Source organism: Pongo pygmaeus, chromosome 13 (genome assembly GCF_028885625.2).
Source record: "Pongo pygmaeus isolate AG05252 chromosome 13, NHGRI_mPonPyg2-v2.0_pri, whole genome shotgun sequence".
Lineage (NCBI taxonomy): Eukaryota > Metazoa > Chordata > Mammalia > Primates > Hominidae > Pongo > Pongo pygmaeus.
Genome location: NC_072386.2, coordinates 125077873 through 125091866, shown reverse-complemented (window position 1 = coordinate 125091866; position 13994 = coordinate 125077873). Strand labels below are relative to the sequence as shown.

The window sequence follows — 13994 nt, the reverse complement described above, 5'->3', positions numbered from 1 at the left end:
GGGGGAAGCGAGATGGCTTCCTGGGGACAGAAGCTGGTCTGCAGAGCAGGAGGGCATGACAGATCAAAACGCACACACAGACGGTGAAAATCAGGCAGAAGCTGGAGGCCAGAATAAAAATGTTAAATCTCTGCAAGAGTAGAGTGCTCCTCCCTGACCCCCACATCCAAACTGACCTCCGTTTTCATAAAGGCCAACAAGAGACAGAAGTGGTCCCGGAGAGGGAAGTTGGGAAAACGGTCATCTCTGAGGGGTCGTGGGAGCTGGGGGTGTGGGTGTGCTGGCTGCAGGACACACACACACGGAGACTTCACCTAGCCGTGCAGGAAGGACACGCGTGCCTTCCCAAGCGGTGATGCCAGCACACGCAGGGCTGAGTTCTAAGGAGGGCCCAGCCCCACAAATGCGCTGGACACTGGGGGCCCCTCCCATGCTCCGGGCCTCCCATGCTCTGGGCCACCTGCCCCTGGTCAGGCAGTGATGGGGACAACGCCATCGCCTTCCATGTGGGACAGCATGTGGCCCAGGGAGGGCAGCCAGCTCACCATCAAGGACCCAACACCCCTGGGGCTGGCGGAGATCAGTAACCCCAACACTGCCAGAGGCCCCCAGAAATGAAAGCGGAGCACGGAGAGGGTGAGAATGGGTGCTGTCAGTGCCCAGCACGGATGCAGCGAGCTTGGGGCTCCATCCCCAAAGGCTGAGCAAGACTGGCCAGGTCCCCACTCCCAGTGCCAGCCCCCCCGGCCCCTAGGCCAGCAGTCACAGGGCTGCCAGGAAAACCCGGCTGACGGGTCAGGGACAGTGGGCGTGGCGTGGGGCCAGGGCACACAATCGCACACTCAGCCGGTGAACACATGGCCCAGAGGTCAGCCCACCCACTGCCCGCTACAGGTAAGGAAATGCTTCCTGCACCCCCTCAGAGACTCGACGCCCAAGGTGCCCTCACTACGCCCCTTCCCTCCCTCCTGAGACCCTGCAGCCCGCAGGCCCAGCCAGATCCCTAGGGCTGCGCCCCTGGCTGGTCTCCGCTGCAAGGAGCCAGGAAGTCCCTCTCTACCACGCTTTCATTTCCATGCCCAGTGCCCAGCTTCCCCGGTGAGCACAGCCAGGGAGGGTGCTGCCCGCGCGCTGAATGCCCGAGATGCACCAGCCAGCACAGGTCTCACTGGTTCTCTGAGAGCTCCCTAAGCATCACCTTCTATAGACAGAGGACACGGCAAGGCTCCAACACACAAAGGTCGCCCTGGCCGAGGCCACGCAGCTGGCCAGGCTGTCGAGTCATAAGCCCAGGGCTGCCTGAGCAGAGTGTGGGGGGTGGCGGGGGAGGACAGACAAGAGAGGGTGGGACAGGGCAGCAGTGGGGGCTGTGGCTGGGCCACTGGAGGGACCTCTGCCCCCGTGGAGGAATGGAGACAGCATAGACGGGAGCGGTGTGGATGGGGCACACAGGCACACGCACAGGTCAGAGCACGAGGCACACACACATGCACCAACACGCACCCTGCCAGGCACCGAAGCTCCTAGACCCCCACAACCCTGGCACCACGAGGTGCGACAGCTGGCACGGGCAGGTGCCGTGGCTGAGGGCGCCCCTCTGGGCCTCCAAGAGAAGGCCTGGCTGTGCCTGCAGAGGGGCCGCCTTCTTCCGCCCCAACCAGCGGGGCCGGTGGGAGGGTGCCTTCCTTCCTAAGGAAGATCCCAACTTTGATAGGAAACACAAATCTGAATTCCATTTTTGTTTTAAAAAATTAATAAATAGCAAGGCTTGCCATGATCTGCCTGCGTGCGGAGAAGGGAGACCAGCAGGCTGTGAGCCTGGTGGGGTGGGGTGGGGTGGGGGCAGCGCAGAAAGAGGGAAGGAGGGAGGGCGGGCGGCCGGCAGCTTGTTTTCTCTACGTGGCCTCTGCCATCGAGTTGCAGGGCACGCGGTGTTTGTTGTTTGTTTTGGGGAGTGTTTTACAGAATCTCAGCAACCCCCCAGCCACTAACACAAACTCTCACACCGAGAATGCTCTCCCGCCAGAAGCCAGCCCTCCTACTCCGCACCAGGGAGTGGCTGCTTCCAAATCACCCCCGCCCCAGCCCTCAAGCTTCTCCTCCAGCCCTGACAACCCACACAGGGCCCAGAGCTGCTGGCCCGGGCCCACCTGCTGGCCACCCCAGGCTGCCCGCTAGCCCTGGCCCATGTTCCCAGCTGTAAAACTAGACAGCCGACCCAGCGTCACTCCCAGCTCTCCCGTCAGGCCGATCATCCACACACGGTCTCCAGGCTGACCCTCAGATGAACCAGGGTTTATTCTGGGCCAGGACCTGCCTGGAATCCCCTGCTCACTGCCTGGAGCAACTGTTCGCAGTGTCCACAGCCCACCCGGGAGCCCCTGGCCGCCCTCCATGAAGGTCGCCCCCCTCCCAGACACCAGAAGCCACTGTGATTCTGGAGGCAGGAAGGTTTCCTGGGTGCCCGGCCAGCCACAGCCAACAGCACCAGGCCAAGAAGACAGCAGGCAGCTCCTACCTCCCCACAGTGACCTGTGCTCTGGCCCAGCCTGCTCTCCACCCCCAGCCTTGGGTCATTCCAGGAACACGTCAGGCTCTCTCGCCTCTAGCCTTGAACATGCTGTTCCCTGGGCCTGAAACTCCTCCACCTGTTTCCTGGCTTACTCCAGCCTGGCTTCGTTTTATGTAACACCTCCTCCAGGAAGCCTTCCCAGAGTCTCTCAGTTGGGGTAGGGGTCTCATCTCCTACATACCCCCTCAAGAGCACTCCCTGTAGTGCAGGGCACAGTCAGCCCCTCACCCTGGGTGCCAAGGCTGAGGGCTACTGAGGATAGGGCCATGGCCACTCCACTGTGACACCCTGGGCCCTGGCCAGTGCCTGGCACATAGCAGGTGCCAAGTACAGACCTACAGGATAGCGGGACCAGGTCGGCGCCGGCTGCAGTAGTCTCCACAGTACTTAAGAACTAGCCAGGCAGGTGCCAAGTTCCAAGGAGACCCAAGCAGTAACACAAGGCACTGCCAAGCTGTGCTTCCCCAAGCCGATTAGACAACCCCTCTGAGCCTCTATCTCCTCTTCTGTAGAAATGAAACTCAAGAAGGAAGTCGCCAGGAGGCAAAAGATCTAAATTTTACCACCCACTTGCTGTGCCCCCCCAGGCAGCCGCTGGCCTGGCCGTTCTCTGGGTAGGCAGAGGGAACGGCATTTTCTCGGGGCTCAACATGTGGACGTTGTGGGGGTTTGGTCTGGGAGGAAGACCGGAGGCGGGGGGTGCCCCAGGGGCCTCCCTCAAGCCAGAGCCTATGGAAAGAGTGGCCCTGGGCCTCGGCTGAGGGCCGGGATCCCTGTGACCAGCGACCAGTGACCAGCGCAGCCCACACCAGGAGGGTGGCCTGCGATTCACCCCCTCACCCATCAGGACAGCTGGGGACCAGAGCCACCCTCAGGCCGGGCGCAGCGCACACTGGGGAAGTGGCAGTGACCACCAGGCTGGCCTTTCCTCATCCATCCCACAGGCGGTGAGTGCCAACCACCGCCCAGGCTCAGGCTCCACTGGGGCACAGCGGCCGCCACCCGCGGATCTGGGTTTGAGTCCTGGCTGCATCGCTCACGGCTGGGCAGGGCCTTGGGCATCTGACTCAACCTCGCTGGGTCTAAATGTCCTTGTCCTCAGAAAGGGGATGGCGCCCTCACCTTTAACTCCCGGAAGCTGTGAGGATTAACCGACAGCACAGACAGCCGCCCGGACAGCCACCTTCATGCACCACTCAGAGCACTTGCCCATCAGGTGACTGCTTCCCCCGTCGAACCCAGGGCTAGGAACAGGCAGAGAAAAACCAGGCTGGGAGGCCAGGTAAGGTGGCGCACTCCTGAAGTCCCCAGTACCCGAGGGGCCGGGGCGGGAGGATCACTTGAGCCCAGGAGTTCACGTCTAGCCTGGGCAACAAAGCAAGACCCTGTCTCTAATTTTTAAAATTTTAATTAAAATAAATTAGTAAACAAAGGTGGGCCCTGCCCGGGGGCACCCAGTCCAGAGTCAGAAAGACAGCCTTTTCCAGGAGCCTGGCTATCGGCTGGTAATGTGGCAAGGCGGAGGAGACATCAAGGGGGGCTGCCTGTGGGAGGTGCCACTCACCTCCCTCCAGCTACAACCCAGTAGGCTCCGACACCTCCCCATGCCAACCCCTGGCCCCTCTGTGGATAGCTGGAGAATGGGACAGACCTGCACACGTGTCTACCATGAGGAAGGTAGGCCCAGGGAGGGTGACAGACAGACGATGGGGACCCCTGGCACCAGAAGACAGGAAGATCTGGGTCAAAAAAAGCCCTACCACCTCATGGCCAAGGACTGCAGCACACAATGCTGCTTCTCTGCGCCGCAGTATTCTCATCTGGAAAATGGGCCAACGGCCTGGGAACACGCAGGGTTGGAGATCACACACGAGAAGGGCTGAGCGCACGGCCCGGCACACAGCAGCAGGCACACAGCTGTTAAAGACAGTCAGGCGTGGACCACAGTTCCTGGCAGGCGGCAGGTGCCCATAACTGAGCGCATCTCGGTGGCCATGCCCTTCCTGTTACTGTCATTCCTAGCCCAAGGAACAGCACCAAAGGCTGCTCTCTGGGACCCGAGTCCTTCAACCCACCCTGGCCCCAGACACTTCCGCCTTACCAGAAAGCATGGCTCCTGATCGCCCCCAGCTCTGTGGCCGCCTGGCTGTGTGGCCCAGCCCAGCTCCTCACCCTCTCTGGGCACCTGCTTCCTCATCCATAACGGACTGGTCTCCAGGGCCCCTCCCCTGCTGACGAACCCAGGGCAGACACCATAGCCCAAGCCAGGCTTGGCCACAGGTTCCTGGAATGCCAGGCCCCACCCAGCAGGCAGGAGGGTCTGGGCTACGGCAGCTCTGCAACCAGGAAGGCTGGGTCTCAGCCCCTTTCCTGCTGCCCCTTCACCAGAGAGCCAGATTCCAGATCTCCAGCAGCTCCACGCTCAGTCCAGACCAGAGAGCCTGAGCTACCGCCTGGGGTCACACAGCCTACAAGGGCAGAGCCAGAACTCGCCTGCCCCAAAGGAGCACACGCCCTGCCAGGCCCTCTGCTGCCACCCTCTGAGGCGGTAGAGTCCCGGGAATAGCAGGGCCTCACAGTCCAGCACCTGGACACAGTTCCTCTGCCTGCTGGGGGCCCCCAGGCGGGTCAGTGGGCCTCTCTGATCCTCTGTCTCCTCCTCTAAACTAAGCCTAATAACACCCACCCCGTAAGGTGACGCGGAGGCTTCTGTGATGCCCTCCTCTAAGGTGACGGGGAGGCCTCCGTGATGCCCTCTAAGGTGATGCGGAGGCCTCCGTGATGCCCTCTAAGGTGATGGGGAGGCCTCCGTGATGCCCTTTAAGCCATGTGCCTGGAACCCAGTGATAAGGAATCAATTCTGCAATGAGTCCAACCACTGTCTCCCCTCACAGGACAGTCCCAGGGCCAGGCCTCCTCCAGCCAAAGGAAGAGGGACACTCACCTGCAGCCCCCACTCCACACCATCTCCCATACTCGGTCCAGGACGGGCCCGCGCTCCAGCCCCAAGCAGCAAAGCCAGCATCCAGGCGGCCCTTGGCTGGGGCCCTGGCTGCGGCCCTCCACCTCCCCAGTGGGCGCGTGTCCTGCCACACTGCCAGGCGCCTTCGGCCGACCTGGCTCTCCCTCTCCCTCCCCACGCCCTTCTGCCTCTACGAGCGGCACTGAGACTGGATGGCCTGGCTTCAAACCCATCCTCACCCCTCCCCACACCTCAGTTTCCCCTCCATAAAATGGGGAAGTAGCAAGGATCCCGTGGGCCCAGACTAATGTCACCCTGCCTTGACGTCACTCCCTCGAGGTGGCCTCTCCTCCCCTCCCCAGGGAGGGAAGTGGGGCCCAAGCACCCGACAAGGGAGGCCCAGGCTGGGCCTGGCACCCAGTCCTGCCAGGCTGGCAGGATGTTGGGAAATGCACAGGCACTTATTTCAACACCGCTGGCCACGTCACAGACGGGTTTCAACACGCAGCAGCGCCCAGGAAGGGCTGCAGCCACCTTGGCCCAGCCACCTGCCACGCCGCCCGGAGGAGACAGGCCCGGCCCTGCACTCGCGCACCCATGGCTGCCCCGTGGCCCCGACTCAGTTGATGACCTCGTCCTCAGGACAGGCAGAAGCAAGGGCGGACCACTTCAAGGGGGCGCACGCCACCCCCAGGCCCATCCTCCATACCGCAAGGGCCAGGCCACAGGCCCAGTGAACCAGAGGCACTGGCCCCAGAGCCAGCCGCCAGGCCCTGCCCCAAAAGCCACCAGTGCCACGGCCATGAAATGGGGCGAGAGTTCTCTGCCAGCTTGTTAGGGGCGAGGCCTAAGGGAGATCATGTTACGGAAAGAGAAGGTGCCCCCAGAAGTCTGGCCCCCATCAGCATTTGAGGAGAAGCTCAGCCCAGCTGGCTCTCACTGGACACACGGCAGCCCCGCCAAGCCCCATACCCACCTGGGCTCATAGCTAGGGCTGCCCTGGCCCTGCCTGAATGTGAAGCAAAAACACCAGGGGGGCCAGAGACAGTGGCGGCTGCCCAAGAGCACCCTGGCTGTAGATGACTGGTCCCCTGAGACCTCCTGGCAAAGGACACAGAGGCCTGGGGGGTCAAGGGATTTTTCCAAAGCCACACGTCAGACGAGACAGGCAGCAAGGACCCCACTAAGCCCCGAGCCCCAGCAGCCCCCACTGGGCCGGTGGGAGGGAAGACTTTTGTAACTGGATGGGAATGTGATGGGGAAGCAGGATCAGCTTCGGATGCAAACCCCTCTCCAGGGCACTCTCTTGAGCATGTCCCAGAGTGAGCGTGACCCACCTGCCAGCCCAGGGCCCCCCACACTGTCTTCAGCACTCAGCCCTCAATGAGGCTGATGCGGCCTCTTCCCCAGGCCCTCCGGCTCCTGCCACTCCCTCAGATGGAACACAGGGGAAGAAGGGACACTGTACCCTCTGCTGACCACCCACCTTCCACGACGGCCCCTCAGCAGCTACCCACCGGGCCAGCCACCCTTCTCTTGGCAGCGTTCTCTCCTGGAGTGAGGGCACTCATCGTGTCCACGCCACCTCCAACCCCAGACCCTCTGTGGTCTGAGCTCAGCTGTGCACAAGGCCCACCTGGCACCGCGAGCTGCATGGGGTGGACGCTGCTGTCCAGATCTCCCTGGCCCCAGCCTGCAGCCCAGGGCCCAGCCAGCACACGGGGACAGCTTGCGGGTGGCGAGGAAGGACGACCAGGGAGGTCACATCGCAGGCAGCACTCTGAAACCCTGAAAGGCCCTGGCATGACCAGGCTGCCCCAGCAGAGCTACAGAATCCCAAATGAGGGGCTCACCATGAGCCCTTCGTCTACGGGGCAAAGGCCTGGCCTTGTCCTGTAGAGGTGATGCCCCACGGGGAAAGACAAAGTAAACCAGTGCACAAATAAGAAAGTAATGTGGGGTCCCGAAGTGAGGGGCATCGTCTGCACACAGGGACCAAAAAGGCCTTGAAGCCAGCCGGGCAGGGAGGCCTGACGTGCTCCCAGCAGTGGGCACGGCGAGGGCAGAGAGCCCTGCCAAGCTCAGTGCAGCACTGCCCGAGGTCACACTGCCAAGCGGCGGCAGAGCCAGTGCTCAAGCTCAGAGCGTGTGCTCCCCCACGTCCCATGCGGATGGACACCACCCCACAGGGCCTCCGGGGCTCCTCAAAGGCATAGCCATGGGACAGACAGTCATCCTTCCGACCCGAGACATCAGAAGACCAAGGACCAGACCCCAGCTGGGTCCCAGGGAGTCAGGCAGTGGGCCCCCGTTCCCACCTGTCTGGGAGCCCCCAGTACCCCACTGTGACTTCCAATCCAGCAAAGGGAAACGGGCTGTGCTTTCCTCGGTGCACCGAGGCTCTGAGCACACCCTGCTCATCCCACTGGGCGGGAGGCAGAGTCCATGGCGAGCTCCCACGTGTGCAAACACAGTACACATGCTGGGCTCATGCACCCGCACACACGGGACTGTGTAAATGGAGTCTGTAAAGTTTCAGGTTACAGTGAGCCTTGAACTAGGAGAAGGGGACCTCTCGACTCAGCCTCTCCTCCCACGCCTCTGCCTCTGAATGTGAGGCTGTGGGAGGGTGCACCAAGGCAGCTATGGGACACGATACCCGAGAGGCCTCAACACGCCAAGGCCACCAAGCAGGTCAGACCTTAAACCCAGGCCCATGACTCCCAAGCCCACAGGGAGGAGGCCCTGGGTGGGGCTGGAGGGGACACAAAGGTGGGGGTGTGGAGAGCTCACAGGGAATGGGTGACAGTATCCAAGAAGCCCCTGGAGGCACAACAGCTGCAATCTCCAACACACATAACCCCACACACACACACACACGCACACAACCCCTGCACTCTCACACACACAACCCACACACACAAAACCCCTGCACTCTCACACACACAACCCACACACACAAAACCCCTGCACTCACAACCCCCCCACATACACACATAACCCCTGCACTCACACACATATAACCCCCACACACACATAACCCCCCACACATACAACCCTCATACTCACACACACATAACCCCCGCACACACACACATAACCCCACACACACACAAGCCCCGCACTCACACACACAACCCCACACACACAAACCCCACACACACACACAACCCCCCCACACACACACATAACCCCCCACACAAACCCCCACACTCACACATAACCCCCACACACACACATAACCCCCCCACACACACGCATAACCCCCGCACTCACACACAACCCCCCTACACACACATAACCACCCCACACACACAGCCCCCCACACACATATAACCCCCCACACACACAACCCCCCCATACACACATAACCCCACACACACACATAACCCCCCACACACACAAACCCCTGCACTCACACACACAACCCCCGCACTCACACACACATAACCCCCGCACTCACACACACAACCCCCACACTCACACACACATAACCCCCACACTCACACACACATAACCCCCGCATTCACACTTCCACATACGCATACACAGTCACACATATGCGCAGCACACACATCTCACATGCAGTCACCCGCACACATCCAAACACATTCGCATGGTCACACACACATCCACACTCACCTAGTCACATCCACACATAGCATGAAGTCACACATACGTCCACACACATTCATACTCACACATACATCCTCAGTCACACACACACACCCTCACACATACACCACACAGCCACACACATATACATCCACATGCATGTACACTCACAGTCACCTACAGTCACACATACCTATACATACAAAATATACAGTCACACACACACACTCATACACACACACCCTAACAGAACAGCACACCTGACTTTTTGCTCAAAGCCAGCCAGCTCTCTGCAGCCTTCTGCTGCCTGAGCCTCTCATCCTGCAGGGCGCATCTCCAGAACACCACAGTGCAGGAAGGCCCCGGTGGCCCCCATGGCAGGGGCTGGGTGGCAAGGGCACAGTGAGCAGCTGCCCTACTTCCCAAGGGGGCCTCAAGCCCACTGGACGGAACAGCACCTCGCTGGCACCTGGCTGCACCTGTCAAGGCCAGCTGACCATCAGCAGAGCCCTGGGGACATGGGGCACTGTGGGAGCCAGAGCCAGGCACTGACCATCCATCGGGGAGCAGCCTGGCCTCCCTCCCCCACAGAGGGCTCTCCAGGGACACAGGTGCATGGCAGGGAGTCCCAAGAGGGGGTTGAGGAGACCCTAGCCCCAGGCCCGCTGCTGCAGGCTCCTGGCCCTGCAAGCTGGCACCTCCAGAGCGGAGAGCATGCGCGAGCTGTGGTGTTTAATAACAAATTACTCCGAGCAGGCAGGGAGCGGCTTATCGGCGGAGCATCTCCGGCAAGGCCGATACCATCAGCTGCTGTCAGGCAGCTCTGGGAACTATTAGCTTAATTAGCAGTTCCTGCAGGGTCAGCACAAAACTGCTGGCTGAGCCGGTGCCCAGGAACCAGTTTCGGCTGCCAGAGACAGGCTGGGCGGGTCCTCAGGTGTGGGAGAGGAACCCCAAGGACCCAGAAGGGGCCATAAGACACCCCAGCACCCCCCACCCGAGGGGGAGCTGCAGGTGCTAAGGAGGCTCTGTGCCCTTGGGGGGCCCTGGTGCCCCACACACCCCCTGCACAGGCAGGCAAGTTGAGGCCCCCACAAAGGGAAGCCCACCCCACCCTCCCCAGCCGGCCAGGGTCACTGCACTGCACCGACAGCTTGGCCGAGGGGCCAGGAGCCAAGGGTTTCACATCGTGTCTCCAAGTGCTGGCTCCTCGACCACTGAACCTCAGTTTCCCATCTGTAAAGTGGGATCACCACAGTAAGGGCACACAGCCGGCCCTGGCACGTCGTCCCTGCATGCGGGGACGCAGGAGAAACCCAAGGCAGACTCAGTGTCCTTCTCTTCCCACAGAGAGTGGAAGGGTGGGCTCCGGGGAGCAAGGCTGGGTCTCCCCGGACAGGGTCACCGCCCTCCCCCCACTGCAGACTCAGTCGCTGCCCAGCGCAGCACCTAGACTGCTCTGAAGATCGAGGGAGACCACAAACGCAGGACTAGTCAGATCCACGGAGGAGGCAGGCAGGGGAGTGGCTGGTGGGGTCAGGCGGGGCACTGCAGCGGCTCCAGCGGGCACGGGGCTTCTTTAGGGGGGTTGGTGGAAATGCTTCGAAATTCCAAAGCTGGCTGTGGTCGTGGCTGTGCAAGTGTGTGGATGAAAACGCACTGAACTGCACACCTTAAAAAGATGACTGTTATGGGAGTTGACCTGTATCTCAACCAATTAACCAATCGGATAATAAGCCTGGTGCTGGGCAAAGGCTGAGAGTGGCATGGAGGGCAGGGGTGGGGATGCGCAGGCCCGGCAACCACCAGCCCCTTCTCCCAGCAGGAGCCTGAGGGACATCTCCGACTCAGCCTGCCTGGCGCCTTTCCACCACGTTCCGACTGGGATGTGTCCCCGACTCCTGTGTCTCTGCTCACGCTAATCCTTGTCCCCAAGCATCTGTGGACCTTAGGGTGGCCTACGTGAAGCATGAGGGGTGCCAGGCTTCCTTTTCCGTGGAGAGTCTACAGCCTTTCTGACCAACACTGTCCCCCGGGTTCAGCTTCTAAGGCAGGAAGATCAGGCTGGCGGGAGCTGATTTCTCCAGCCCCACCCAGCTCCTCACGAGGATGCCAAAGCCCACTGGTGGAGGGGCCCTTCCTCCCTGCCCCAGCCCTGGCTGGGCCCCGTGGTGCTGTCCCCAGGCCAGCCTAGTCCTGCTCCCGGAGGACCTGGAGGCCCATGGCACGGGGTGGCTGCTGGGGAGGGGGCCCCTTCCACTCCCGCCGGGAGCTCGCCATGGCCAGGCCACTCTGCCACCGACACTGCAGTGTAATGAGTTGCAGATGTGCTGGTGTAAGAGACTGGAGCAGCCCCGCCCTGCGGAGGAAGCTGGGAACCGTCTGAGATCACGTGCAATTCTGGAGCCTGTTCCAAGGCCTGCTGGACCTGGTGGCGGGGCAGGAATGGGGAGTGGGCAGAGGGAGAGGCTGTGCCACTCCTCCTGGGCACACATGGGAGGCCACACAGCGGGCACCTGTGCTGAAGACACCCTCCCTGGCCCCACACACAGCCCCAGAACATGCCACACGGAGCCACCAGAGGCTCTGCCGCCTCCCACTGGGGCCCTGGTGCCTCTGAGCCTTAGCTTCTCATCTGTACCCAGGGACAGCACCTCTCCCAGGTTGTTACTAAGACACGAGAAATGCTGAAGATGCCAAGCCCCACCTCCCAAAAAGGGAGGGGTGGAGGCAGGGGTGGAGGCAGGGGTGGAGGCAGCCGCCAGATGATCCCCGCGGCTCCTGCAAAGACAGGCGGCTCCTAGGGTTCGCTTAGCCAGACACCTGACTGGAGGCAGCCACAACTGTGCTGAGTGTCTGTGTGCACCTCCCCCACGGCCAATCCTAGCCCAGGACCCCTCCCCAAGACAGGCCTGAGCCTGGCAGTAGGAATGGTGGGGTGGGCAAGCCACCAGAGGGTAATGGGAGAGTCCTTCTGGGCTGGCCCTCCCTTCCCCTGGGGCACCTCACCCACCGACAGCTGGCCCCACCGAGACTCTGCCGGGCCCCTCAGGGCTACATCTGGCCTAGAGTTAACAGCCACCAAGAACAGACCTGAAACTCGTCCCCACTGTCCCCGCCTAGTCCCAGGCCTGCTGAAGGACAGCCCAGGACCCCAGAAAAGCCACAGAAGCCACTGGACAAGCAGATCACCCCCTACCACCCAGGCCCCAGTGCAGCCCCAGCCTGGTCCACACTGCCATGGCCACAGCCAGAGAGAGGAGGTGGGGACAGCGGCCTAGTCCACCCCATAAGCAAACCCACACATCAGCCAAGAACACCGGGTCTCACACCAGGACACACCACAAGCGTTACCTGCCAAATCCCACCTGGGCCAGGCAACGTGGGCCCCGCTCCCTGAGCTCACCAGAGACCCAAGGCCGCCTGGTCACTCACCCTGGGACGCGCTGCCCCACCACGAGAGGCGAGGGCTTTCAGTTCGAGCGCCTGCAGGCTGGGGCTATGACCCTCAACCTCTATCTCCTCATCCGTAAGACAGGGGCCCTCAAGAGAACTCCGGGAGATGGCCCACGAGGGGCTTTCCCGGGCCCAGCGTGCCATCAGCCCTCCAGCAACAGCCGCCTCTGTGGTGGCCCCGGAGCCACTGGCTCACCCCGCACCCTCCTGCCAGCACCAGACCCCACCTTGGGAAACGCTCTCCCCAGAAGCTGTGGGCCTGCCCCGCCCCCCAGCTGGGCAACCACGACAGGGCACACCCCTCTCTAGTGTCAGCCTCCTCATAAGTAAGAGGGCAGGTAAGCAGAAGGGAACGGACCCACATAAGGCCTCATCTATGTAACATTCAAAGCCAGGGCCTCGAGCTAGGGGCCGAGAGGCCAGTCCCAGCCTGGAATGCCAGAGTCCACGCTCCTGGCTCCTCTCCCCCAGCCACCAACACTAGGGACCCAGATGAGTCCCAGGCAGCCCTAACGTCAGCAGGGGCAGGCTGGGCAAAGCATGGACCCCCAGGGGGTCTCCAATCTCCCAGAACACCCCAGGGTTACCGCCCCAGCCCTGCCCAGAAGAGCCCAGCTTAGGGGGTGTGGGGAGCTGGGAGCCACAGAGCACCCAGGGCTGCTCCACCGTATCCACACCCCTGGCAGGAAGTGGCCCAGAGGGTCTGCAGAGCCAAGGCCAGAAGGGCAGGTGAGGCCCCACCAGAACTGTGCCCCGGCCTGTCTGGGCCTCAGTTTCCCACAGATGCAAGCTGCCCTCTGGTGGCTGCTGGGAGCATCCAAACACAGAGCCCATAACAGCCGGACCCCCACACAGAGGCTGCTGTTGACATTGTTCCCAAAGACACCGACCCTAGGCCCTTCCTGGAGTCAGCGTCTGAGGGTCAGCTGTCCATCAATGCTGGGGTGGAGGCCATTTAATATGCCAGGGCTTGGAGCCCCCTGAAGCCACCAGTGCCCTGGTGCCCACACAGTGGGCGTTTGCTGGACCTCCCTCCCGCTCCAGCAGAAGCTCCCACCGCACGGCTTTTGCACCTTGTCCCTGATGCCTGGACCTTACACGTGACGCTGTGGACCTCACCCCACTGAGTGGGAAGTGTCTTCATGCAGCTGGAGATTTGGGGGGAAAAGAGATGGGCAACATCACGGTTGTGGAGGAGTCTAGAAACATGGGGTGAAGGAGGGGCAGCTGGGAGACGAGAAACCCGGCGCGGACCCAGTATGCCCACCACGAGGCTCTTGGCACAACCCTTTCTCTTCTTCTTTTTTCTGGCTGTATAGTTCTTAGGGGAGGCTTTTCCCCAAAAAATGCTAAACCCGGGGGAGATGGTGACATGTCTGGAGCTGAGGT

The 13994-nt window shown here is 61.7% G+C and overlaps 1 protein-coding gene across 5 annotated transcripts in view; it reads right to left on the bottom strand.

Moving 5' to 3' along the window:
* RXRA (retinoid X receptor alpha) overlaps nucleotides 1-13994 on the bottom strand; it is a 115772-nt gene that overhangs the window by 64447 nt on the left and 37331 nt on the right. The window contains exon 1 of one of the 5 annotated variants that reach the window (XM_054500690.2): nucleotides 12585-12602. The exons of 1 other annotated variant lie outside the window; for it this stretch is intronic. Coding sequence is in view for 1 of the 4 variants with exons in the window: in XM_054500683.2 (XP_054356658.1) it covers nucleotides 4674-4683 (10 nt within the window). In the remaining 3 variants the exon portion in view is untranslated. Of the gene's footprint in view, nucleotides 1-3694; nucleotides 3713-4673; nucleotides 4695-5516; nucleotides 5660-12584; nucleotides 12603-13994 lie in introns of those variants that run through there. 3 more of the 5 variants (XM_054500684.2, XM_054500683.2, XM_054500689.2) reach the window with 3 other exon arrangements.